We start from the raw sequence: 27,506 nt of genomic DNA on the forward strand, positions 1-27,506 counted from the left end.
TATATAAACTTATTTCTTTCTGATGTCTCGCACTCAGTAGCCAAATTCTGTATGGCTGCAATTAATCTGCACATGGTGTGTCAGAAATGGTCAACTTTAATCATCCCTTATTTTTCTTTCTTCTTAATTTTGTTTTATCCTATACTTTTTAATCTTAATCTTCTATGTAACAGATTCTACATGTGTATATGTATGCATGTGTTTATACTGATATCAATCCTCAAGGTTTATTTTATTTGATCTGGACGGTGTATTTGATCAAAGATCTCAGTGAACTGAACTGATTTATGCTGTGTGCTAGAATAAATAAGGATTTGTACTTGAGGTTTTAGATTCCATTCAGGTTCTTTACATATTGTTACCATGTGTTAACCAGTCCTTCTCCAGAAAGCAGTACATACTCTTGCTGTTCTCCAAGAGGAGAAGAAAGCAATCATTAATTTATTTACAATGTATGAAAAAGTAAAAATAAAAACTGCCCAGACAGAAGTTTTGGGTGGTATATAAATATGTCAAATAAATAAATACAATCTACTCATTTAATAGCCATAACGCTTAAAGCAATGCATAAAGCAAAAAATAAAAATATATAACCAAGAAAAGGTAGTTTTGTTAGCTGCTACTGCCTTTGGGATACATTTAAATTAATAAAAGTGCAAAGCTGCTCCCTGCCCCTTTTGCCACATTAGCGGCAATATCAAGTGAGTGGGGGGTGGAGTTGTGGGCTCGGCCCAAGAGACGGGCATACAGGCCACCCATTTTGTCCCCTGGAATGCATTGCCAGAGGACCGATCAGAATTCAGGAGCTCGTGCATAAGCAGCCTGCCCCATCACTTTCCTCTGTTTCTCTGTGGATAGGCTCCCTCCCACCTGTCCCTTAACTCAGTGAAGGATATTCTGGTCACCTTTTGGGGCCAAGTAGGGATTTTTTTGGGTGGCAGCTGATTGGCTGTGGTTGTGGCCTTTTTTGGCCTACTTCTCACTGACTTTGTTGAGGTGGTCATGGGATTTATTGGCCACTTTGCAGAAAAGTACGGGTCAGGGTAGATTAATTGCATTGGTGTTGGACTGGAGGGCCATTATGGTGAGTAGGAATATGGAGGAAGGCTTGGTGATCTTGCAGCTCTTGGGCTGGATCTACTCCCACTCAGATGCATGCCAGCGAATGAAGCTCAATGCCTCAGGTTCTTTATATTTTGTTACCATGTGTGAAACAGTCCTTCTCCAGAAAGCAGTACATACTATTTAAGTCAAATGCGACTTGAGTTGAGGCGGGCTGGTATGCATCCCCTCGTCGGGGTAACCTCGTGATCAAGAAGAGGTTCGGTCTGTTACCAAGCCAAATCAAAGAATGACCTAAATAGGGGATACCTGCACTTTAGTTTAATTCCCATTGCAGGCTTTGTATTTATTCAATAGAGTGGCCCTAGTTTCTTCCAACTACGCATGTCGTGTTATTTGGGTCTAGGTTCACAAAGATCAATCCACTATAAGTTATTCTGCCCAAACCCCACTGAAGTGAATAGGAGTGATACAAGAGCACAGGAGTGTTGCTAGGGGCTTAAGTTAATTCCCTTTCAAATACTCTTTTTCCAGGCAGACAAATTCTTTGGTATTTGGAGAAATGTCAATTTCTGGGTTCTGGAATGCAGATTTCTCCAGCCAATGTTTTCTGCAGCTCTAGACAAAGCACAACAACCAATCAGATAACAAATATTCTCCATTTTAAAATGAGAAAGCCTGATCATACTAGCATCTAAGAGATCTAAGGGTCAAGAGTGGGTGTGAATTATTGCATGTACCATATGGGCTTCTTCCTGCTGCTGCTACCACCATCTGTCCAAAAGCTGCCATGGGTATTATGTCTGGAGATGAGGAAGCAGCCATTTCTCCCCAACTTCTCTATTTTTGTCCTTTAGCATACAACCTGCCATGTATTTGTTCATGTGCATTTGAAATGTTCACAGTAGTATTGTTAAGCACTCTGTGGTTGGGAGAAATGAAACACAAGTGAATTGGCACAGTGTGACTATTAATTTGGCGTGCAAGCAAGAAACTGTTATCCATTTTCAACCCACTCTTATCTCCTATGGAACCAATTTCTCTCTGCCCATTCCATTCAATTTAGAAGAGCAGATAAATTGAAAAACCGCAGTTCAAAGCAGCACGTTCCTCTGCTCTGACATCATGTGTAACTGTGCATGACTGCAGGAACATTCTATGGCATATTACAGCCAGAAATGGCTGCTGGGAGAAGAAGTTATTGGTAGTGAATGAACCATTCAACGTTAGAAAAGGCCTATCACAGCATTTTTATGAACTGCATTAATCACACCTGCACAAATGGGCACATATAAGTTTAAGATGGACTTTGAGGTTGACTCCAAACATCCATATTTAAACATAATAAATATCAGATTTTAGGAACTTTACAATATTTTGACAGAATAAATAAATTTGTAGTCCCTGAAAGTCACATGCACCTTTGTGATTGCTTGCAAGATGTGGCCATTTGAAATAAGACATTATGGCTCTTTGTAAACGCAGTCACACTGTGTATTCAATACTCAGTCTAGACTCAATATTCAATTTTTAAAATACCTATTCTCAGCAAGGTTAGAATAAAGGTTTTGTTTCCCTACTATATAAATATTATCTGTTGCTATATTACTCTGCATTAATACTATGGTAAGCAGTTGAGATTAACAAGATAAGTTACTTCCTGAAAAACAGAGACATATATGCTTGCAGCCACAAGAACACAGAAATCATGGTTCTAAAAGTTACTTAACATCCATTACAAGAGTTGCTATAATTCTAACCAATCTGCAGTGATAACACTCTTCCAAAATTGCAACCCAAGTTGCAATTTAGAGTGCTATTATAAACAAATTGATAATTAAGTTTACAGAAGAAACATTTTCTAATACATTAAGCTCCAAAACACACCTGTAATAAGATTTTAAAAGATGTTTTGTTCCTCCGTTAAGAGCTGTTCTGCACATTATACATTTACTGTAATAAACATGTCAAGTGTGACACAGAAACATGTGTTGGGCATGAACCAGGAAGAGAGTTTTGTAGAACTGCAATTTCTGTGTTTCTGTAGCAGTAGCATAACATGATGGTGATGTGGCTAGTATGCTAAAAATCTTAACCTGTTATTCAACTTTGCATGTCCCAAATGAGTAGAATTTAATCAGACTAACCCCTGCTAACTTGGCAAAGAGGCACCTTTTAATGTGGTGATTCTCTTTATTTAGCAGGGGGAGAGTAACTGGCCCTATCCACTCCCAGCACAGTACCTCCAGTGACTGTTGCTGGTGTATATTTTATGTTTCTTTTTAGATTGTGAGCCCTTCGGGAACAGGGTTCCATCTTATTTGTTTATTTCTCCATGTAAACCACCCTGAGCCATTTTTGGAAGGGCGGTATAGAAATCGAATAAATAAATAAATAATAAATGAATTCAGAATTCTACACTAACAAAGGTGTTATCCAAAGCTCAATTTTGAACAGAGTGTAGCCCTAGAATTTGTTTTCAATAACAATAACAATTCTTATTTATTAAAAGTAATAATGAAAATTCAATTTGAGCATAAGCAAAGTGCCCCACCGTTACCAGTGAGCACTTTGACTCAGAGCTTCAGGGACAGATGACCTGACTTAGCCCATGTCACTTCTCTGTTTTAGAAATGTAGTGCTGGTGTTGTATATGAAGAATGCTGAGACTGCATAGCTTGCCATAGTTATTTTAAATACTGTTCCACCAATGCCTTTTCCTTATTAGCCCCTCATTCTCTCTCCCTTTCAATAGATTGTAGACCACTCAATGTAATACAAGGATACTTGCTTTTGAATTTATTCAATTAATTAAAAAATATTCTGACCATCTTGACTTAGTTATATTAGTATGATTTCGGGGGGTACATTTGGTGTCCTTCAAGATATTTTTGCAATGTCTTAATTACAATCATACAAGTCTTTTACATCCTCAATATCTACTATTAATCCTTCTTCACTCTAAAACAGAACTCCAAAATGACTGTTCATAAGTATTATAAACATAAAATGTAACTGGACAGAGATGTTTACAATCGCAGCCTGCATCATACTGACCCAACTCCAAATCATTCTCCTTCAAGGGTTCATATGCAGACACTATGAAGGGCACTGCTCATTCAAATGGTGCCTCCATATAACTCTCTGGCCAAGTCCTAAGCTCACTGCCATTGCAGATGTCACTTGTTCACATGAAACTTCCATCCCAAACCATGAAAGTTAGAAACATGCCATTGTCACAAGTAGGTTCCAGACCTCAGCCAAACTAACAAAAACAATGAAAACCCCTGAAAAAATTAATTAAGTTCCTGGAAAATGCAGGGAAACTCCCCCATTGGAAAGCATGGTCTAGGTTTCAAACAAACTTTGGCAGTTTTCTTGGGTACTTTTAGACACAGAAAGTCTGGGCTTTGTGGTGTGGAAGGCACACTTGCAAACTGCAAGCTGTTTTCCTAGTACCAAATAGAACTGTATGGGGCCACCAAATGTATTAATACCAAATATATTCATGAATTCTGCTTAAAATTTGCACTGACATTAGAAGTTCATTTACTGACAGTCCTGTCTATGAGGAAACTTGCCAAATGAGTAGTTATTTAATAATTTATCAACTTTTTCAAAATCTGAAGTTTCCAACCTTGAGCACTTTTTCTCTCCTGTAGATTTTAATAAATAAAACAAAATGTAATATAGCTAAATTGCTGATGACAAGCCAATGAATACTAACTGGTATATTTTGTTTGGCTTTCTCAAAGGAAATAAAGTAGTATTAATGCTTACATTCTTTCTTTTCTGGCATAGTTTCATGCATGGCTGGGTGATTTACTACCTTAAGACAACATTTGATCAAATGGGCTTTCTTCTGCATGTGATGCAGTAGTACATGTAACTTGATGCCAGCCACTAGGATTAGCCATGGTACTTATTTGGTTAGAAAACTTTGCAACCATGCAGTAGGCCTATAAATCACTATCACACAATCCGTGTGAAGAGGTGGCTCAGTCAGATGAAAACAATGTCTTTTATTCTCCTCTCGCTTACAATGGTTTTAGTCAAAAGGTGTTCCAAGCGGGATTTCTCTAAACATGAGATATTTCCCCCCTCAATCCCTTAATTTGGTTTTTTTAAAAACCCAATGTAAAATGAAGTCATTTTCCTGTGGAAGCTTTTAAAACTTTGTCTTGTACACATACACATTATTATAAGAGGTAGGTGTGTGTGTGTGTGTGTGTGTGTGTGTGTGTGTGTGTGTGTGTGTGTAATAAAAACTACTGAAAATGAAGGATTATACTGGGGAGAATGGGGAGCAAAGTAATTAATTTGAAATACATGGTTTCAAATTATTTTTGCTGGTGATTCTTTTTATGGCACCCCCCCCAAGTTCTAATTCTGTACTTATCTACATCAAGTTTGCATTTTCACTGCTGTACCATCCACATTTTAATCTGAATACAGAGATTAAAATGTATTCATGTACAGGTATTTTAGATCAAAAGACAGTGTCTTGTCCAAAGAACATCCAAATGAGCTTCATGGATAAGTGAGAATTTGAACTTGGACCTCTCATGCCCACAGCTAACACTTGCCTGCCTTCTCAATTTAACTGTAAGGTGAGCATGCCAGCCTTGTCTGTCCCTTGTCTTCAGCCCAGGGGCAGAGGTCTCTGCTTCTAAGTCCAGTATGCATTAGAAGGACCCAAAGCCTATCTAGTCCAGCATCCTGTTTCACACAGTGGCCCACCATATGCCTCTGAGAAGCCTGTAAGCAAGGGGTGACGGCACACCCTCTCTCCTGCTGTTGCTCCCCTAACATTGGTATTTAGAAGCATCTTGCCTCTGAGGCTGGAAGTGGCCTATAGCCACCAGACTAGTAGCCATTGATAACCCATTAACTTATCCTCCGTGAATCTGTCCAAGTCCCTTTTAAGCCATCCAAGCTAGTGGCCATAACACATCCCGTGGCAGGGAATTCCATAGATTAATTATGCACTGTGTGAAAGAGTACTTCCGTTTGTTGGTCCTAAATTTCCTGGCCAGCAGTTTCATGGGATGATCACTGGTTCTAGTGCTGTGAGAGAGGGGGAAAATTTCTCTGTCCACTCTTTACTCCATGCATAATTTAAACACCTCTATCATCTCTCTCCAAAGTCACTTCTTTTCCAAACAAAAAAGCCCCAGATGCTGTAGCCTTGCCTCATAAGGTGCTCCAGGCCCCTGATCATCTTGGCAGCCCTCTTCTGCATCTTTTCCAGTTTTACAATGTCCTCCTTAAGATACGGTGAACAGAACTGCACACAGTACTCCAAATGTGGACACACCATAGATCTGTATAAGATAAGGGCATTATAACTTTAGCATTTTTATTTTCAGTCTCTTTCCTAATGATCCCTAGCATGGAATTTACCTTTTTCACAGCTGCTGTGCACTGATTTGACAATTTCAACGAGCTATCTACCATGATCCCAAGTCCTCTCTCCTGGTCAGTCACTGACAGCTCAGAACCCATTAGTGTATATGTGAAGCTGGGTTTTTTTGCCCCAGTGTGCATCACTTAACACTTGCATCCACTGAACTGCATTGCTGAATTAGATCACACTATGGTCACTGTTCCCCAAAGGTTCTACAATTCTCACATTTCACACGAGGTCATGGACAACACTCAGGTTGCCTTCTCTCTGGTTGGTTCCGTGACCAACTGTTCTAAGGTACAGTCATTTAGCACTTCTAGAAATTTGGCCTCTGTCAATACCCACACATAAATTTACCCAGTCTATGTGAGGGTAATTGAAGTCACCCATTATTACATCTCTGTCTCTCTTTGACACCTCTCTGATTTGCTTCTCTAACTCCCAGTCACTCTCAGCGTTTTGATCTGGAGGGCAATAGCATGTCCCTAGAACACATATCCTTTCAGTCCTTGTATTGTCACCGGTCACTCTCAGCGTTTTGATCTGGAGGGCAATAGCATGTCCCTAGAACACATATCCTTTCAGTCCTTGTATTGTCACCTGTAATGATTCTGTGGAGGACTCCGGTCCTCCTAGGTTTTCTAGCTTGTTAGATTCGATTCCTTCTTTATCATACAGTGCTACTCCACTCCCAATACACTAACCAGTACACCACAGTAGTTCTGACTGGTATACTAATTTGCCAGTTCCATTATGATGATGATTTTAATCTCTCTCTTCCATCATGACTTCAGAGCAGAGGCATTAATCTGAACCTCCCAGGTCAAAGTTGCCGCTTCATGCCCAAGTGGTGGCTGGGCCTAAATCTATCACCTTTTACAACTGCTGATTTTTTTTTCACTGGCTCCTACTCTTGTAGTTCTTCTAACAGCAGCTTGATCAGCAGACATTAGCAGGTAAATGCTTATCTTTATGATGTAAAATGCTTCTCACAAACCAACACACTACCCATTTCTGCACATTAAGCTGAAATAGGCACAGAAATAGGCCAAACTGATTGCCAACTGATAAAGAAATGATATTGTCTCCTATTGAATATCTAGCATTGGCAGGTTTGGAAACATGCAGACAGTCAATATGCAAGTCTACAAAGGGAGGACAGAGTGTGTCTTACTTAGATGCTGTCGATTCTAACTGGCTTCTAACTTTTGCAGAAATGTTTTCACTCTTTCTGATGTAGCTAGAATTAGGAAAATTCAAGAAAAAAATTTCTTGCAGTACAGACTCCATTTTACTAAATCCAAGAACAGTCCCAGTTTTTGAAGATCACTAGAGCATTGCCCTGAAGCCTAACAAACTTAGTTCTTAAGAAAATTTACTGCAGGGCACTGGCCTTTGAATTCAAGATGAAATGGACTATACATTTATCAGCTTTTCATGTGCATCATCAAAACATCATTGTATTGTAGATGGGCAACTATGTTTGTCCCTTGTAGCTCATCAGACAGGGTGGGCTCTTAAACCACAAACGTTTATATGTTAGCCTTTAAGGCACCATTATACTCGTCGTTTCTTTATATTCTGATTCAGCATGCCCTATGAAATTCCAGGATAAAGTCACATGAGTGATGAGGACTCTCTTTACCTTTTTGCAAGAGGGAAAATGTCATTTTTTCTCTGCTGACATTTGATGGTTATTCAGAGTTTAATAAAAATGGGCTGAGTCACCGAATGTGATTCAATCATTTTTATTAGGTAAAATACATTTAAGTTAGATACTCCAGCAATATACTTCAGGAATGATTTTAAATACTCATAGGAACATAGGAAACATAGGAAACTGCCATATACTGAGTCAGACCCTTGGTCTATCTAGCTCAGTATTGTCTTCACAGACTAGCAGTGGCTTCTCCAAGGTTGCAGGCAGGAATCTCTCTCAGCCCTATCTTGGAGAAGCCAGGGAGGGAACTTGGAACCTTCTGCTCTTTCCAGAGCGGCTCCATCCCCTGAGGGGAATATCTTGCAGTGCTCAGACATCAAGTCTCCCATTCAGATGCAACCAGGGCAGACCCTGCTTAGCTATGGGGACAAGTCATGCTTGCTACCACAAGACCAGCTCTCTCTCATTCTAAATGTGGCTGCTTGGCAATCAATGATACTTTAAAGTTGACATTTTAATGACTCGAGTAATGATTAAAAATTAGTGAACCGGAAACTAAAGCAACATTGATTTAGAATTATAGCAAATTTTGGCATTTTGACATAAGTATAAAATTTATAGCTAATTTGAGACTTGGGCATTCAATGTTTGTCTTAATTGGTGCAACTTATTTTCTTCATTAAAAAAAAAAAGTACTGCATACAAGTACACCAAAGTCCTGAATAAGCACAAAGAAATTTGTCAGAATTGTAACAGCATTTAACTCCTGGTTTACCAGTATATGAACTTTTATAATCAAATAAAATATTTCTTTTTAACAGTAGCAGTGTTGTAATCCAAAGCAGATTTATTTATTTATTTAACACAAACTGCCTATACTAGATGACATCCTGACTAATATTGCATCAGTGCAAGCAAAATAAAGCACAATTCTCAGGGACTTACTTCTGGGTCACACGGAAAAGTTCCAGAAGAAAGCGGGGGTGGGGGGTGGGGTTGGCAAAAAGTCTCTCCAATGCAATCTTTTGTACTTCAGAAGCAGGGATGCTAGCACTATGTGCATGAACAGCATTCATCAGAATATTGGCCACTGTCTCGATGATCAAACTTTCATTCCAGAGTTTAGGCATCATGTTGCTACAGTTCACAATAGATCACATTTCTGCTTATTTTCTACTAATGCACTGCCAGGTGTAAGTAGCGATGTGGAGCAGAGGCGTATCTAGGGAAAATAGCACCTAGGGCAAGCACTGAAATTGCGCCCCCTGACCAAACATCTGACACCCATCTTTCAGATAACTTTACCATAATAGCAGCTCAAAAATACAAGTCAAGCTCGTTAATCTTTTAATATTTCAAAAACTATTTAGCAGTGGACATAGCCAGACCAAAAAATGCTGGAAAACTACAAATTTCAGTATGCTGGGGCTCATGTAATACCCAAATACTATCTGGAGGTGTACTTGGAAAACTAAACAGAAGTGCCTGTCTAATTCTCTACTATGTATTGTAACATCACAATTACATAAGTTTTAAAAATAAATGGAGAATTTGACTTTTCCCAGATACTCTGAAAATAATTAAAGGATATGCAGGGTAAACTGTGTCACTGCTTGGAATATATTTTAGTATTTCAGAAAGACAGTTAAAATGAAAGAAAGAGCAAGAAACTCCCATTAGGCTTTAATACTAAGGATTTCACACTGATTCAAAGACAAACTCACCATTAATATCCATATTATTAAGACATCACATTTAACTCACTTATCACAAACAAAGTAAGAGCAAATGAATACAATCCTAGCTCATAAGCTTCAGCTCAGTATTCACAAGCCCTGATTCTCTGTACATAGTGCCAAACTAAATAGGTGTTCAATGACTTATATTAAATTTTTAATTTTTAAAAAAACCTGTAGCCCCTTGGGTTACTAAAGGCAATGGGGGGGGTCTGCATAGGTTTCCCCTCCCCCCGCTGGCCTCTACGGCCTTGCAGGAACTATTTGAGCATGTGTAGTGGCCATTTTTTAAAATAAATTTTGTTTTTAAAAAATGGCTGCTGAAAACAAAATGGCCATTGCACATGCTCAAATGGCATGGCCTAGGGCCTCATAGAGGCCATTTGAGCATGCATGGTGGCCATTTTGTTTTTGGTGGCCATTTTAAAGGTTTTTTAAAAAATGGCACCCCCTTCAAGTGGCACCCAGGGCATGTGCCCTGCCTGCCCTACCTTAGATATGCCCCTGTGTGGATGAGCCACAGATTGTGGACTGGTTCAAATATGAACCAGTTCATTATTCAACAAACCAGTTCAACTGTTTGAGTGGGGCACTGGTGGGACGGCAGTGAGTGACACCTTTAAAAGTGAGTAGTGCGGTCTCTGCCTGCATTTCCACCGCTCCATGCAGCTTCCTGCTTTGGTGCCGCTTCTCCCAGCAACCCATGTGCAGCGTTAGCATGCCATAGCCCCCGCACATGCAGGGAGGCCATGTGCATGCCAGCGCCACAAGCAGGTTGCTGGGGGAGTGCTGCCAAGGCAGGAAGCTACATGGAGTGGTGGAAACGCAGGTAGCGACCTGTGCTACTCACTTTTAAAGGTGCCCCCACCCAGTGCCCCACTCAAACCACTGAACCAGGACAAACCAGTTTGTTGAACCACTAATTGGTTCATATTTGAACCAGTGCATGAACTGCTGTTTGTGCACATCCCTAATTGCAAGGGCTTTTAATGAAAAAGTTTCTCAAGAAATAAGAAAAGCATTAAAAATTAGCCCCCCAAAGGAGTTAAGAGTATTTTATACATATCAGGCTAAGCATATAAAACACAGTTTTTGCAAGCCTTTTTGAAATTTATTGTTACAGACAGATGTGCACATCGAACCATTTAATGCTCATGCCACACACAGTCCTTAGCTTATACTTTGAAATTTATTCAAATGAACAATGACTGATAACTATTGAAAGGTAGGGCACAGAAAACATTCCAGTAAATGTCACTGTTTTCATACAGATATCGAATCAGGAGAAGCACATGAAGTATAATGATGATATGCTTTCAAACCACTCAAACCAGAACATAGCAATGTTTACACTTTCTACAATCCAGTGTTTTCAGCAGCAGGTAATACAGCTGCCTTTCCAGAAGTCTCAGGCACTAACCTAGTGGATGTATCTGTTTACTGCCAATTATACAGTTAGCATAAGGATGCCACATTCAATTTTCAAAGTGGCTATTGTAGTTCCATTGGGGTGGACAAATATCCTGGACCCAGTTTAGATCAGATTTGGATTCAATTTACTTTTTGTGGGGGGGGGGATGTAATCAGCAGCTGAATATGCAAACTATTTAGCATGTTGCTCAGAGAGAGAAAATAAATGAGTTTGGATGTGAAACATCTTGTGCAAGCTCATAAAACAAATTATTTACCAATTTCCCCTTTACAGTAAAGGAACTTCTTTAGACTCCATCTGTAGAAGTGGGGGAAATACTTAGTTTCACCACTACTTCTTACAACGTACACACATGTATTAGATCATCCACAATCAGTGCTGAACTTTCCAGAATCAGCAGCTAAATTTTATTGATGGGGAGGTATTGTTCATGTCACAGGTACTACTGCTATTCTCATTTTCCGCAGCTGATGTCTATAGTCTTTGGTTCTTTTAGCCATGATAAACACCCATTAACCTGCAATTCAGGGGCATCTTTAGGGGGTGGCTCCTGGGACTCAGGACCCCAATCAATGGCTTAGAACTCCAAATCTCACCCCTGCTCCTCTGGGATGGGGTGTCCTGCTAATATGCAGGAATATTACTATTAAAGATAATGCAGGGATATTCTTACATGAGGAAACATTTAAGTAGTGCTATCCAGGAAGAAGCTGATTCTAGTGTATAAAGTAAACTGGACCTTAATGTAAGTGGAATGGGGGTGGGGGTGTCATCACCTTCTTTGCCTAAAGCAGCAAAGCTTGAGCCACCAAGGGTCCTTCTTTAAAAGGTGAACTTATAAGTGTATGCAGTTGGCCAAATGATGTCTAACCAGCACAGAATAAAGTTGAACTATTGCTTCTCATGATCTGGACACTATGCTTCTGTTAATGCAGCCTAAGCCCCACAAATTGGAAAAGGGATTAGATCCACACTCCTGTGAGGGAGCCCTGACTAAGCAGACTCCAGGACTATCAACTGCAAGTGTCTGGCATTCAAGATTATTTCAGTCTTGGAATGAAATTTAAACTCCCTTCTTCCTCTTGCAAGACAGATACCACCTGTTGTTAGCAAAGTACTCAGACCAGAAAGGCAAGGAAGATAAGACAACAAACTTCATTACAATAGGGATGATTCGGTGTTGTCACTTTGAAGAGGTGCCCATCAAAACTCTTGATAGAATTATTGGGAAGCCCTTCCCAGCACAGGATATTCTTTAAATGCACCTGCACACTCCAGTTGTCCTCACAATCAGCCTTGAATGCCATAGGCAATTCACACACACTCCTACCCATGAAGGACTAAGGCACAATGCATTCCAAAATAAGGTGTCTGGGCTTCCCTGTTCAGCAGAGCAGGACAGAAGACAAGTGCCCTCAAGGCACATTTTGGGATATAAGTATCCCCTGTGTGCTTCCTTGTGTAATTACACCTGGGACTCCCACTGAGAAACATCTCAATGTTCCCTTGTGCCTCTCACTCTGGACCCCAACAGACTGCAACAAGAGACTCCAGCAGACCACCTTGGTGTTCCCCTCTCCAGGACAGGTGATATAGCATCTTGCCCATCTTCTTCAGGGCAGAACCTATCCCTTTTTCTTATTTCTGAAATCTTGCCCCTCTATCTTAAAGTACCTCTCTAGCCTGCCTGGGAATTTACACATAATTTGGAACTTTAAGCTAAATGTGCCTTAAAATATTCTGTTTTTAAAATATTTGCATTGCTTCTACTCTATTTAGTCTTTTTGCTTTGAATAAACTCCTTTTTGATTTAATTAAAACCTTTCTCTCAAGCAGATGTTCTTGAGTTCATACGCTTGCACAAATTAAGGCTGATTGGAACTGTCTCCCCTTTGAAGCTAAATTCCCCACATTCACCCAAACTAGGGGGTGCAGGCCAATCACTCTAAAGGCAGTTTCATTAACATTACCTCCATCTTATCTGGATTCAGCCTCAGTTTGTTTTATCTCGTACAGCCCATTTCTGCCTCCAGGCAGGCATTTAGGGAGGTTATGCCCACAGAAATTCAGGATGTAGAGATCCACAACCAGACTCTGGTGTCTTCCCCCCCACCCCACAAAGAATTAGTTCTAAGTCAGACTGAGAGATGTTTGCCAATGTGAGAAAGCCTTCACAGTCAATCATGACCCCAACCAGAAAAGGCTTATCTAATCCTAGTTATGAAAGGTTTATGTGGGGGGTGGAGGTGGGAAACCACACTGTATGTGCTTCCAAAGCACAATATGATTTTATTTCCATTTCACATATTCCAGGGCTGAACTATTACACTAAAAATAGTTTCCAGGGCTAAATCTCTGGCTTCAGATTACACTCTAAAATGTGGGTTACCAGGAAGCAGTCACTGTAGATGTTAAGTCTTAATTAAAACACTCATTAAATGTCTGTTGCATGTTTCAAAACCACTTGAAATGCCTCACTACTTTACACACTGTGTTATTTGCTTCTTTTTGTCTCTCAACAGTGGTGTGTGTGTGTGTGTGTGTGTGTGTGTGTGTGTGTTTTTAAAGTGAGCAAGTCTTTTGATTAGAAAAGTATCACATTACAAAGAGAAGAGGGTGGGGGAAATACATGATTACAAGCTCTGCTTGGCAGACAAGAACCAGAAATTGACCATCAGTGTCTGCCTTGAAGGCAACATTCTATAATGGATAGATCATGTATGATCTATTTTATTAGTAGTAATACAGTTATTACACATGGCCTGATTGCCTGTTACAGCTAATGATTTTGAGTAGTGAAGAATGAAAGCCCATCTCCTAATTGTGGAAGGAACTTGCATCATAGTAACTCCAAGAAAAGAATCAATATGGCCAGATATGTCAATGTATTATCCCTCATCATTGTTCAGTGGCTGACATCCTAACAAAGCACTTGCATAACAAAGTTGCACTAGAACAAGAAGATCACATAGTTGCGCTACAAAACCCCAGGATTTTGTAGAACTGCTCTTGAGCAGAAGTTCCCTTTAAAACAAATGAGTCATACAGCAAATTGTGTAACTGCTGCATATGCATGCTTGCAGTTGAACATGCAGTAGCTAGTATTCTGCTAATGTAATGCCCTTCCTCAAGCACTTCGTTAGTTAGGATGTCAGCCAGCATTACTAGGATACATCTCTCAACTCTTATTTTTAGCCTACATTCCAGAAGGCTTATGAGGTTGCCCGGCATTCCATGTGTGTGAGCGTGTGTGCCATTTCCCATCTGCCTTACAAGAACCTCCTCACTACATCAGATCTGCATTTGCAGTCTTCAGACACTCACCCATGGGGATATGGAGGTTTACCTATTGCTATAAGTGGATACTTCACTGCTGTCCCAGAATACAAAAGACCTACTGCAGAAGGGAAAGAATGTGTCCATCCTAGTGGATGTATCTGTTTGCTGCCAATTATACAGTTAGCATAAGGATGCCACATTCAGTTTTCAAAGTGGATATTGTAGTTCCATTGGGGTGGACAAATATCCTAGACACAGCTTACCTTATTTGAAATGGAGCAATACTTGCACAACCATGGATAAAACACAAGACCCTTTCCTGTACCATCCTCAAGGGAATGGCTTAGTGGAAAGAAAGAATAGTGAAAGTTTACAACTGTCTATTATGCATCAAAAACCCTGGAAGGAGGCAATCCGTGAAACTATTTGCTTATCACATTACTCTTCATTCTACTACAGGAAAATTACCTTTGAACTACTGAGAGGATGCAAAACTACCACCAAACTTACCCAATGGCCACAACTGATAGGCCTTTCCATGCCTTCTCACCCTGAGGATGAGAGATTCATGATCAGGTAAGGGAGAAGCAATAAAAATATAAATTGCATGTGGATCAGAAACAGAGTGAAAAACAGCAACCATTTTCGGTGGGGGACTTTGAGTATGGCTGCCTTATAAAGTGAAAAAGGGATGTTTCCAATATTCTGGACCAAAACAAACAAAATCTGAGGAGATTCTGTCCTATTGGATGATGGAAAGAAATGGAACAATTCGAGACTTTTCAGCATGCATACTATGAGACAAGCGGGAAAGAAGTCTGATATCAAGAGACGAACTGAAGAGGAAATTGCTCTTGCCTCCAATTTTGACCTTGCTGATGAAAGTGATGGGTGATCCTCAGTACCAAAAGACCAAACAGCTCCTGTGTCAGAGGACCCAGGACTTGGGAGAAGTGTGCATGACAGTAGACTACCTAAAAGACTTCAAGACTTTGTCATTGGATTTTAAATCAATTCAATTTTTGGTCGTTATAAAGGGGAGGGATGTGTTGTACTCTATATAATAATCTTTTATGTTGTGTTATTGAGAAGTTTGTCCCCAGTGGGGATCCTGTAGAGAGTGTGAGGGTGGAGTCAGCAAGGAAAATGGATGGAAAGGAAAAGGAGAAAATGGAGTTGCAGCTGAATAAATCTTAAATCTACTTAAGGTTTGTTTGTATGAGGGAAGTAGCTATAAAACAAGTTCCCTTTCAAACATCTGCAGCTTGTGTAACCTGTACTATTATGAAAAGTTACTCATATTCTATATTCTATATCAATTTTTTTTAAAACCCATGGTCTGGAAAAAGGTAGAGGTTTTGGGAATGTTATCTGGGTTCCTTAACAACAGGATCAGTAACAGTGGACAAGTTTGCTTGAAAGACAGCTTGCCTACTTTCATCTTCTTCCATGATACATTGGCTGTATTCTAAATCAGATTATCTCAGAATTGCAGGTGACCCAACAGGTCTGTTCAAGACCCCATATGAACTGTGTGTATGACTTGGTACATTCCCAGCAACCCTTAGCAATACACAGGGGTTTGTTCTATCTATCTAATTTGTACACTGCCCCAAATTTTCATCTCTGGGCAGTTAACAATAGCATAAAACCAGTTAAAAACATATACAAAAAACAAAAGAATTTAGCAATTTAAAAATAAACCAGAGATTAAAACCCCCAAAATTTAGGAAGCTGAGAAAGCATGGGCAAAAAGATGGTTTTTCAGGTGTGTGTTTTTTAATTGCCAGAGATGGGGAGGATTGTATCTCAGCAGGGAGCACATTCCACAATCTCAGGGCAGCAACCGAGAAGGCCTGTCTCTGTGCAGCCACCAAACGAGTTGGCGGTAACTGGAGACAGACCTCCTCAGATGACCTCAATGGGTGGTGGGGCTCTTGGTGAAGAAGACGCTCTCTTAAATACCCAGGACCTAAGCCGTTTAGGCAGGGCCAGATTAAGGGCAACTGATGCCCTAAACACAGCCCAACAATGGTGCCCCCCCCACCGGCTCCCTCCATTGCTTAACTGACAAGACATTAAAACTCAAGCAAATTATTTACTTATACCTTAATAGTTATTTAAGTTTTTAGACGTTTTCTTCTAGATTTTTAAACGCTAAAACAAAACAGTTCCACTGCCTATAATTTCTTATAAATAGCCACAACAGAAGGAATGATTGAGAAAAATATTTCATCTTCAAGGTCAGACATCATAACATGTGACCATCTTTTATGTGAAGTTTTATCAATATTTTGTACTGCTCTTTACAGTAATCTTTCACAAATCAATTACTTTTTACTTCAGATACATAGTTTATTAGTTTCTCGAAACTTTAGTCACTCACCAAGCCAAACAAAACATTTTTTTTAACAATGCAGAGTAAAGTCGAACACAGCAGATAAAAACAATTACAAAAAAATCAGCTAAAGTTGAGTGTGGTAGTGAAATGCAAGGTGACAATAAGGGAGGAGAAAAGAGAGTTTGAGGAACATTTAGCTAAAAGTATCAAGGGGAATAATAAAAACTTCTTTAAATACATCAGAAGCAGGAAACCTGCCAGGGAGGCTGTTGGACCATTAGACAATGAGGGAGTGAAAGGGATTATTAAGGAGGATATGGAGAAGGCTAAATGAGTTCTTTGTGTCCATCTTCAAGGCAGAGGATACAGAGCATATACCTGTTCCTGAACTAGATTTTTCAGAGATGGAGGCTAAAGAACGGAGTCAGATAGTGACAAGAGATGATGTTCTAAACTGTCTGGGAAAACTGAAAACTAACAAATTGCCAGGGCCAGATGGCATCCATCCAAGAGGCCTCAAAGAACTCAAATGTGAAATTGCCGACCTCCTTGCCAAAATATATAACTTATCCCTGCAATCAGGCTCTGTACTGGAGGACTGGAAGGTAGCAAATGTAACACTGATTTTCAAAAAGGGATCCAAGGGCGATCCGGAAAAGTACAGGCTGGTTAGCTTAACGTCCATTCCAGGCAAATTGATGGAAAGCATTCTCAAGGATAAGATTGTAAACTACATAGAAGAACAGGCCCTGCCGGGGGAGAACCAGCATGGCTTCTGCAAAGGTAAATCTTGCCTCACAAATCTTTTGGATTTCTTTGAGAGTGTCAACAAGTGTGTGGATCAAGGTGATCCAGTTGACATAGTATACCTGGACTTCCAAAAAGCTTTTGACAAAGTTCCTCATCAAAGACTCCTGAGGAAACTTAGCAGTCATGGGATAAGGGGACAAGTACATGTGTGGATTGCTAACTGGTTGAAAGTCAGAAAACAGAGGGTAGGTGTAAATGGAGAGTTTTCACAATGAAGGGAAGTAAGAAGTGGGGTCCCCCAGGGATCTGTACTGGGACCGGTGCTTGTTAATTTATTCATAAGTGATCTAGAAGTTGGGGTAAGCAGCAAGGTAGCCAAATTTGCAGATGATACCACACTCCTTCGGGTAGTAAAATCCAAAACAGATTGTGAGGAGCTTCAAAAGGATCTCTCCAAACTGGGGGAATGGGTGACCAAATGGCAAATGCGCTTCAATGCTGGCAAGTGTAAAGTGATGCACACTGGCATGAAAAACACCAACTTCAAGTACACACTGATGGGATCTGAGGTGCCAATGACTGACCAAGAGAAGGATCTTGGGGTAGTGGTGGACAGCTTATTGAAAGTGTTAACTCAATGTGCGGCAGCTGTGAAAAAGGCCAATACCATCCTAGGGATCCTTAGGAAGGGGACTGAATATAAAAACGGCTAATATTATAATGCCCTTATACAAAATGATGGTGCAGCCATACCTGGAGTCCTGCATACAATTCTGGTCACCACATCTAAAAAAGGACATTGTAGAACTGGAAAAGGTGCAGAAGAGGGCAACCAAGATGATCAGGGGCCTAGAGCACCTTTCTTATGAGGCTAGGCTACAACACCTGGGGCTTTTTAGTTTAGAAAAAAGGTGACTGCGGGGAGACATGATAGAGGTCTATAAAATCATGCATGATGTACAGAAAGTGGATAGAGAGAAATTCTTCTCTCACGTAGCACGAGAACCAGGGGTCATCCCATGAAATTGATATGCCAGGAAATCTAGGACCAACAAACGGAAGTACTTTTTCACACAACGCATAATCCACTTGTGGAATTCTCTGCCACAAGATGTGGTGGCAGCCAACAACCTGGATGGCTTTAAGAGGGGTTTGGATAAGGTCATGGAGGAGAGGTCTATCATCGACTACTAGTTGGAGGGCTGTGGGCCACCTCCAGCCTCAAAGGCAGGATGCCTCTGATTACCAGTTGCAGGGGAGTAACAGCAGGAGAGAGGGCATGCCCTCAACTCCTGCCTGTGGCTTCCAGCGGCATCTGGTGGGCCACTGTGTGAAACAGGATGCTCTACTAGATGGGCCATGGGCCTGATCCAGCAGGGCTGTTCTTATGTTCAGTGAAAGGTTTAAAGGCATGATAGGTGGGGGGAAACTCTGTGGTGCCCCCCCTTCCCTTGATGCCCTAAGCACGTGCTTGTTTTGCCTTATGGTTAATCCAGGGCTGCGTTTAGGACTTTATAAGTTATAACTAGCACTTTGTATTTTGTCTGGAAACTTATTGGCAGCCAGTGTAGCTCTATCAGTACAGGACTAACATGGTCTCTCCGAGATGACCTCCGAGATGACCAACCTAGCTGCCGCATTCTGAACCAACTGACGTTTCTGGACTACGTACAAAGGCAGCCCCATGTAAACCACATTATAGAAGTCAAGTCTGGAGGTTACCAACAGATGTATCACTGTTTTGAGGTCACTGATCTCAAGAAACGGGTTCAGCTGGCATATCAAGCCAGAGCTGATAAAAAGCACCCCTGGCCACCTCAACCTGAGAAACTAGGGAGAGGTGTGAATCCAGAAGTACTCCCAGATGGCGAACCTGTTTCTTTTGGGGAAGTTTGACCCCATCTAGAACAGGTAGCTCAAAATCGTCTCTAGAGTTCTGACCCCACACAATAAGTACCTCCATCTTATCTGGATTCAGCTTCTGTTTATTCTCCCTCATCCAGCCTGTTACTGCTTCCAGGCACGCATTTAGGGAGGATATGCCAGTTCTTGAAGAAGTTGACAAGGAGAAGTAGATCTGGGTGTCATCAGCATACTGGTAACACCCAGCTCCAAATCCCCTGATGATCTCTCCCAGTGGTTTCATGTAGATGTTAAAAAGCATTGGAGAAAGTATGGAGCCTTGAGGCATACCATACTTAAGCTCAGATTTTGAAGAGCAACAATCTCCAATCGACACCATCTGAAATCTGTCCGAGAGGTAGGAGTGGAACCACTGTAAAACAGTGCCTCACACCCTCAGACGTTCCAAAAGGATACTATGGACGATAGTATCAAAAGCCGCCGAGAAATCCAAAAGGACCAACAGAGTCACACTTCCTCTATCAATTCCCAATTGTAGATCATCCATCAGGCTGACCATGGCCGTATCCACCCCATAGCCCACCCGAAAATCAGTTTGAAATGGGTCTAGATAATCAGTTTCCTCCAAGACCACCAGGAGCTGAGAGGCCACCACACTCTCAATTGCCTTGCCCAGCCATGGGAGGTTGGAAACAGGCCTATAATTGCTCAACTCTGAGGGATCTAGTGCAGGCTTCTTTAGAAGAGGTCTAATGACTGCCTCCTTAAGACAAGGAGGCATCCTGCCCTCCCTCAGAGAAGCATTTATGATTTCCACGAAGCTGTCTACAACAGCCTCCCTGCTAGATCGAACAAGCCATGTTGGACAAGGGTCAAGAGAACAAGTGGTAGGCCTCACCGCTCCAAGCAGCTTGTCCACATCATCAGGAGTCACAAACAGAAACTGATCCAGTCGAATCGTATAAGAGGAGTTGTTGGGCACCTCCAGCTCAGACATAAAATTAATTGTGGAGTCTCCATCTAGGTCGGCCTGAATCCCAGAGATTTTATCTGCGAAAAACTCTTTAAACACATCACAGTGGGTAACTGATGACTCCAAATTCTAGTTCAAGGGAGGGTGAACAGATACTAGTCCCCTCACAACCCTGAACAACTCCACTGGACGCTAACTCACAGAGGCAAAACGGGCAGAAAAGAACCGCCTCTTTGCCACACGTATTGCCTGAGCATAGATCTTTAGATGTGCTCTATGTCGCAATCTGTCGGATACGAGTTGAGTCTTTCTCCACTTGCGCTCCAGTCGCCTATCTTGCCGCTTCTACCCGCATAGATCTTCTGTATACCAAGGGGCCAAATCTGAAGCGGGTCAGAGGGAACGCTTAAAAGCAATCGTGTCTACTGCCCTGGTGAGCAAGTTGTTCCAATTCTCAACCAGGGCATCAACAGGATCACCGGCAAAGCCAACACTGAATCCCTCCAAGGCTTCTTGGACTCTTACTGGATCCAATAACCTCATTGGGTGGACCATTCTAAGTGGCCCCTTGCCCCTGCAGTTATGGGAAGTGGTTGTAAGTCCAACCTTAACCAGATGGTGGTCCGTCCATGACAATGGGGAAATCACAGGAGTCCCCACCCACGGAACACCACCCTGATCAGAGTAAAATACCCAATCAAGCGTGTGACCTGCAATATGCGTTGGTCCAGAGACCACTTGGGACAGGCCCATAGTTGTCATGGCCGCCATGAACTCCTGAGCTACCCCGGACAGGTTGGTCCCAAAACAAACATTGAAGTCCTCCAGCACCAAGAGTCTGGGAGACTCCAAAACGAGTTCCGCAACCAGGTCCATGAGCTCAGTAAGGGATTCCGCTGGGCAGCGGGGTGATCGGTACACCAACAGAAGTCCCAATCTGTCCCTGGTCCTCAAACTCAAGTACACACATTCAATATGGTTCCATGACAGAAAGGCTTACATGGGAAAGACTTCGTTGAACACAGAGATTTTTTAAAACTGTCCTATATTACAGAATTGATGTGACCCAAACTGGTTTCTTCAATGAAGTAGATTTTGCTCTATGTCAGCTTTCAGATATAAGCTTGTTTCAGAGTTGAGGGTTTTGTTTACTGAAATTAAGGCACAAATTATTGGGCATTCTGAAGATAAAAGAATTGCAAAAAGGAAAAAAAAAGATGTTTCTTCATTTCTTGGACATTCTTCTAATTTTCTTTGGCTCATCGTAACTTTAAAATGGTTTGGCTCAGAAAAGTTAAAACTGTCTGGTGCCTCCAACTAATTTAAGAGTGCTTTGATATTTCAGTGGCATTATATATGCATTATCTGCACCCTTCTCATTGCCAACACCACCACACATTGGCATTTGCACATACTGGGAAAACCAGTACCACTGGCATAAAGGCTACTTGTACAACATTGGTTCCAAAAGTAGCATTTAGGACTGTGGTGTTCAAGTCAGACAGAACTCTTTTTCTTCCCCTCTCCACTCACATGTTTTTCTGGCATATACACAAGTCCAACATTTTTCCTTCCAACAAACAATCACAACTGGATCATTTGCAATAACCAAATCATTAGGAGTAAAAAGTCCCACTCTGTGAAAATGGATCTTACTATGATCAGAGCCAACTGAAATGAACTTGAGCTATCACCTTATTAGCCCTTCTGGTAAGCATAAGTTGGTCTTGAAATAATTAAGCACACCTGGGGTTTTATTGGCCTTTAGGCCACAAGTTGGAATCAACAGTTCCAATTTTTAACCCACAGAAGTGAGCTTAAGAAAGCAGAAGTTCACTAAATTTTTCTAACCAGGAGTCTCTAACCCACTTCTCTACACACATAGCGATGAAACTTTTTTCTTTAAATGCCTCATGAAAGACTGTTAGAGTTTAGGATTACTTTGCAATTAAGTTAACAATCTGATGCAGCTCAAGTGAACAGATTTTTGTATGATGCCCAAATGTAAGAAACACCATGGGTTCTTGGCTATCTGCTGCATTGCACCCAGAGATTTTTTCTCTTTCTTTCATACTTCTTTCCCCACAATTTTGCTGCTACTCCATCCCTTGTAGATTTTTCTCATTCCAGTTATCAAATGTATCTGTCATTGGGTGCCAAGCACAGCCCACATTACTCAAACAACCTGAATAATCTGCATTCTTGACAACTCCTGACAACTGTAAGACAACCACTGGAACAAACTTCATGCCATGCAAGAATTCTGAGGGACCAAATGGCTATTCATTCTTTAATGGATTTTGCACTCCATGTGAAGTGATCAGTCCAAAGATTTAATTCTTTTAAGTGCAGGGGTTGGGAAAGAATTTAACTGTCTACCGTCAGAGAAGCCCATCTCTGCATTTACATGACCCATTGTTCCAAGCACACCTCCCTATTGGAACAAGAGGAGTTTGTGGTTTGATTGCTGATGAGTTTATTTCTATGGCTCCCTAAATGGTGCTCATACATTTTGTTCCTTTTGGTTATCCCTCATGTCCTGGCTACCTCATTTCCTGTATGAAGGAAAACTACCTTCATATCTGTTGCTCTTCTTGAGAATAAATTCATCTAAAAATTAAATGCAGAACCAGGTGATTCTACCACAGTTTCCGCCAATACAGATCTATTGTGAAAAGTGGCTCAGCTATAAAGGAGCCTATTTTCTTTTCAGATTTTAACATGCATGACTGCTACAGATAGGAGCTACAAGAGTGCATCAAAAGGAGAATAAGTATCCATGTGTCTGCAATTACCCACTGCATCTTCAAAAATCAATATGCTATTATAGCTGACCACATTCAAGAAATCCTTACATTTAAATAACATTAAAGTTATGACCCAAACCTACAAAACCCATAACATTCAGATTATTTACTCAAGAGACTAAATGACACAAAGCCTTTTCCTCATCTCTTAGATTAGCTAATAATGCATTTGCCAGGGATGTTTTATTTGTAAACTTAAATACTATGTATATATTTCTGCATTTAAAACTTAACACTACGGTGGGTCTGGAAATGGAATAATTTGCTTGCCTTGTCGTTTGGTCAGCCATTGTATAGATTTGCATGGCGGTAGTTCAAAACCACTGGTGCAAAGTAGTTCAAAACCACATTTCCATGCTGAAAATGTTTTCCCCACCTAGCCTTTTATGGAGGCACTATGCAAAATGAAGAAGTATTTTGAATTTGCAAATACTTTATCATCTGGTTGCCTTAAGAGGTTTCAAATATTATAAGGATGACTTTTAATCAATCCAGTTCAATGCCTTTCATGAAAACCCTTACAGATACGGGTTTCTGCACCTTGTGCCAATACAAATATTTAAGCTAGTGTACAGTCAATATGTGGGGCAGGAAGCACCAAGAAAAATGAGGAAGAGAGGCAGAAGTTAGTAATGAACCAGATGCATTTTCAAGGAAGAACATGAGGTGAGGGTAGCAGACACTTTATGCTTCCTTAGCAATCAAAAGCAATTTCAGAATGCACAACTTCATTGTTCCACTGAGCACAACTCAGTGGGAGAGCATCTGCTTTGCATGTAGAAGGTCCAGGTTCTGTCTCTGGCATCTTCAGGCAGAGCTGGAGAATACTCATCTGTAACCTGGTGAGCCGCTGCCAGTCAGTGTGGATAATACTGAGATAGATGGACCAGGGCTCTGACTCTGCATATGGCAGCTTTCCTAAAAGCACAGTAACTGCAGAAAAAGAGGCATATAGCAACTCTGTCATCAGTCAACAAACAGCAATAGCACAAATACCATGATGATGTCATCTAACTCATGCCATACCTCTCACATACAGGTGGCACATGCAAACTGACAGGAACTCACAGCAACTCCTCCAGCACCACTAATGCATAGTTTGTAGTTAGGATAGTAGCAACACAGGCCCACAGGCATAGGTTCCAGGGCTTCCTTGGATAGAGAAATGCCTTGGCAGCCCTTACACAAGAACAATAGAACAGCTCTTAAGCCAGGGAAAAAGCCATGGAGGAAAGGCTGCCATTCCAATCAGACAGATCCTTGGCTTAGCAGCTGGAAAGCAGCCTGAATGTAGTGACATCAGAAGGACCCAAGTCTTCCTCTGGCATCAATACTAATAAGATGGCACACAACAGGTCTATATAGGTGTCCACACTTTTTACAGTGCAGAGGTAAGGGAGCCACATGAACTAGAAAGAACAGAAACAGCACCACCACCAACAGCTCAGTGGAAAAAGCCTTATTACAATGAAAGGAACGGGGTTGGGTGGGGGTGGATTTGAGTCCCACCCAGAGAGATAGCAATGCAGTCTCCACAAGTCTAAGCAAGCCTTGGGATCTCCTTGGCAACAATATCTGTAGACAGAAAAGGGTGAGGCAGCAGGAGCAGAAATAACTCCACAGAGCACATGACCGCAGAAAGTACACGATGGGGCCTTTGTAGTCTCCCAGGTGCCTAAACTCACAATAAGCCCCTCCATCTCCCCTAGCCACATAACTTACTATCAAAGGGAGCCTTATGGGACCTTATGAGAAGCTGTAGCTCAGTGGAAACACACAGGCTCAGAGGAGGAGAGGCTCCTGGCTGCAGACCTTTGGAAGAAAGAGTTAGGAGAGAACATAGGCACATGCCTGAGGAAGTACTGTTGTAAGCAATCCAAGCGCCAATGGCCTCACTCAGATAGATGTTTGCCTCAAGTGGGCCTTAGGATGCCCCTCAGTTGGCTCAGCCCACTTCATCCCAACTATCCACATCTCCCACAGGTTTCACTGGTAAACTTGCAAGATTGACTGGTTATGTTCCCACTGGACTTTGTTATCTGTATCACTTTCCTCAACTTCACACAGCACAACTGCACTGTTTACCACAACAGCAGTAACCAGGCGGAAGGGCCGGTAGATAGTGAGCGGATGGAGTTCATCCCCCCCTCCTCCTCGCTGCTGCTTTAGTAACTGGACTGGGGTGAGATGGAGATTCTCAGTGGAGTGTGGCGGGAGAACCTCCTGGGCACTTTTTCTGTTGTGTGTCCTATCCTGAAGAGAGGTAAGATGAACAGCAATCAGGATGAGGATGGGCAAGGGCCCTTAAGTAGAGAGAAGAACATCATGAGAACAGACACCGCTGAAACAGTCTTAGCTTTTATTGAACAGCTTCAGTGCTGGATTGAGTTGTGTGAGCAATGTGGAACGCTAGGGTAGACAAATATATTGTTCCTGCAGGGCCCCTATACCTGGGAAAGCTGCAAGACAGAGAGAGGTAACTGCGGTGTTCTCCACCAATTCATCTCCAAACTGCTACTGCGGCATCTGTTACATAACAGCCAAAAGCTTTACCCAAGCCTTTTCAGCTTTTTAAATTTTTAATCCGTTTTCGACTTTTAGATTGTTTAAATTGTTCTATTTATTTATCATATTTTTATACCGCCTGATATGTAAATCTCTAGGCAGTGTACAAATCTTGTGTGCTCTGCACACCTTGGAGTGCTTAGGGAGAAGGAAATGAGAATATTTTAAGATTTTTGTGTATATTTTAACTTGTTCTATGTTATTACTAACCACCCAGAGACAAAAGTTTGGGACAGTGTAAAAATTTGACAAATAAATAAAATAAAATAACTGTCCATCCTACAATCTAGAAAGGTACAGGAGCCCCACAATAACAAGAAGGGGACAACTTCACATAGGAGCAGTTGGTTTTCCATGTGCTAAGTCTTGCTTGTTAGCTGCATGAGATGGGCAGGGTGGTGAGGAACATCCTTTCCCACATGTTTTATGGCTGCTTGGTTGCCTGTGGGAAACACAAGAAACATGGGAATAGTAATACATAATATCTAGCAGCTGCAACAGATAGTCACCTAATGAGTACGTGATAGAAAGGTACTCTTCCCTTCTATAGTCACCTAAAGAGTACTCCAGCTAGGTACTCTTCCCTTCTATGTGTTCAGCTCCCCAGTTTCCCACTGGTAGTTCACCCCACCGCCATGTCTACATTTGAAGATTTACCTGATGGAGGAGTAAAGAAAAATTTCACCTTTCCCATACTGAGTGTTGAACTGGAACTCTGTCTGCAATTTACATTTGGTTCTGCACCACATGACATGGATCTTATCCTGTAAGGAAAGACACATTGTGAATTGTTGGCCAACAGTAGGAATAGGTAGGGTGGAGTGTTTGGTGTTCCCCAACTAAAGTGAACCCACTGTTCTCCATTGCCTTCAGCAGTGCATAGTATGAGGGAAGATTGATCACATGGGAGGATCTGTGGTCCCCCAACAACAACCTGTATACTCTGTGTCCTCTATTTGAGGGCACTGCTCCTAGCTGTAGAATAACAGTGCATGCTTTTTTCATATTGCAGGTGAGTGGGTGAGGTAAGCTGTCTAGACATTGATTTTTTGAGAGTGCTCTGTATGCCTTGGAGTACTTAGGGAGAAGGAAGTTAGAATATTCTCAGGCAAAGGCTCTTCTCTCCCTAGTGAAACCTGCCCCCATCCCCCACTTACCTGTGTGAAGTGCCTTGTCCTTGCAATCCAAGCAGCTGGACTGGTATCGATATTCCTGGTAGGTGTTTGTACCTTGAACTCTACAGGAGCATATCTGCAAGTTTTCTGAGATAAGGCAAGTGTTATTCATCTGCCCTTCCAACTTTGTTAGGGCAAAGTGCTCCCTCTCACCAAGGTTCTCCGCCACCAAGTCTGCACGCAGTTCTCCACTGATGTGATGAGGGTGAAGCACAGACAGGTGCTCTTTTTCCTTGATGGGTCTTACATACCCCTACATCAGGGGCACAAGTTCAGCCCTCCTGCAGATGTTCAAGTACGGCTCCCACTATCTCTACTGCCCACTGTGGTTAGGGATAAAAGGAGTTGTACTCCATTAACTGCTGGAGGACTGAAGTTGTGTAGCCCTGCCCTACTCTGTGCTGTAACTGGCTATAGAGTTCTTTGGAATCCTATCTGCTGTGGGGGTTGAAAGAG

The 27,506-nt window shown here is 41.5% G+C and overlaps 1 protein-coding gene across 11 annotated transcripts in view; it reads right to left on the reverse strand.

Annotated features, from left to right (window-relative positions):
* ST6GAL2 (ST6 beta-galactoside alpha-2,6-sialyltransferase 2) overlaps window positions 1-27,506 on the reverse strand; it is a 146,306-nt gene that overhangs the window by 54,620 nt on the left and 64,180 nt on the right. The window contains exon 1 of one of the 11 annotated variants that reach the window (XM_053306193.1): window positions 1,803-1,821. The exons of the other annotated variants lie outside the window; for them this stretch is intronic. Coding sequence (XP_053162168.1) covers window positions 1,803-1,805 — 3 coding nt within the window. The 5' untranslated portion in view covers window positions 1,806-1,821. Of the gene's footprint in view, window positions 1-1,802; window positions 1,822-27,506 lie in introns of those variants that run through there. 11 annotated transcript variants of the gene reach the window in all.

Source organism: Hemicordylus capensis, chromosome 3 (genome assembly GCF_027244095.1).
Source record: "Hemicordylus capensis ecotype Gifberg chromosome 3, rHemCap1.1.pri, whole genome shotgun sequence".
NCBI lineage: Eukaryota > Metazoa > Chordata > Lepidosauria > Squamata > Cordylidae > Hemicordylus > Hemicordylus capensis.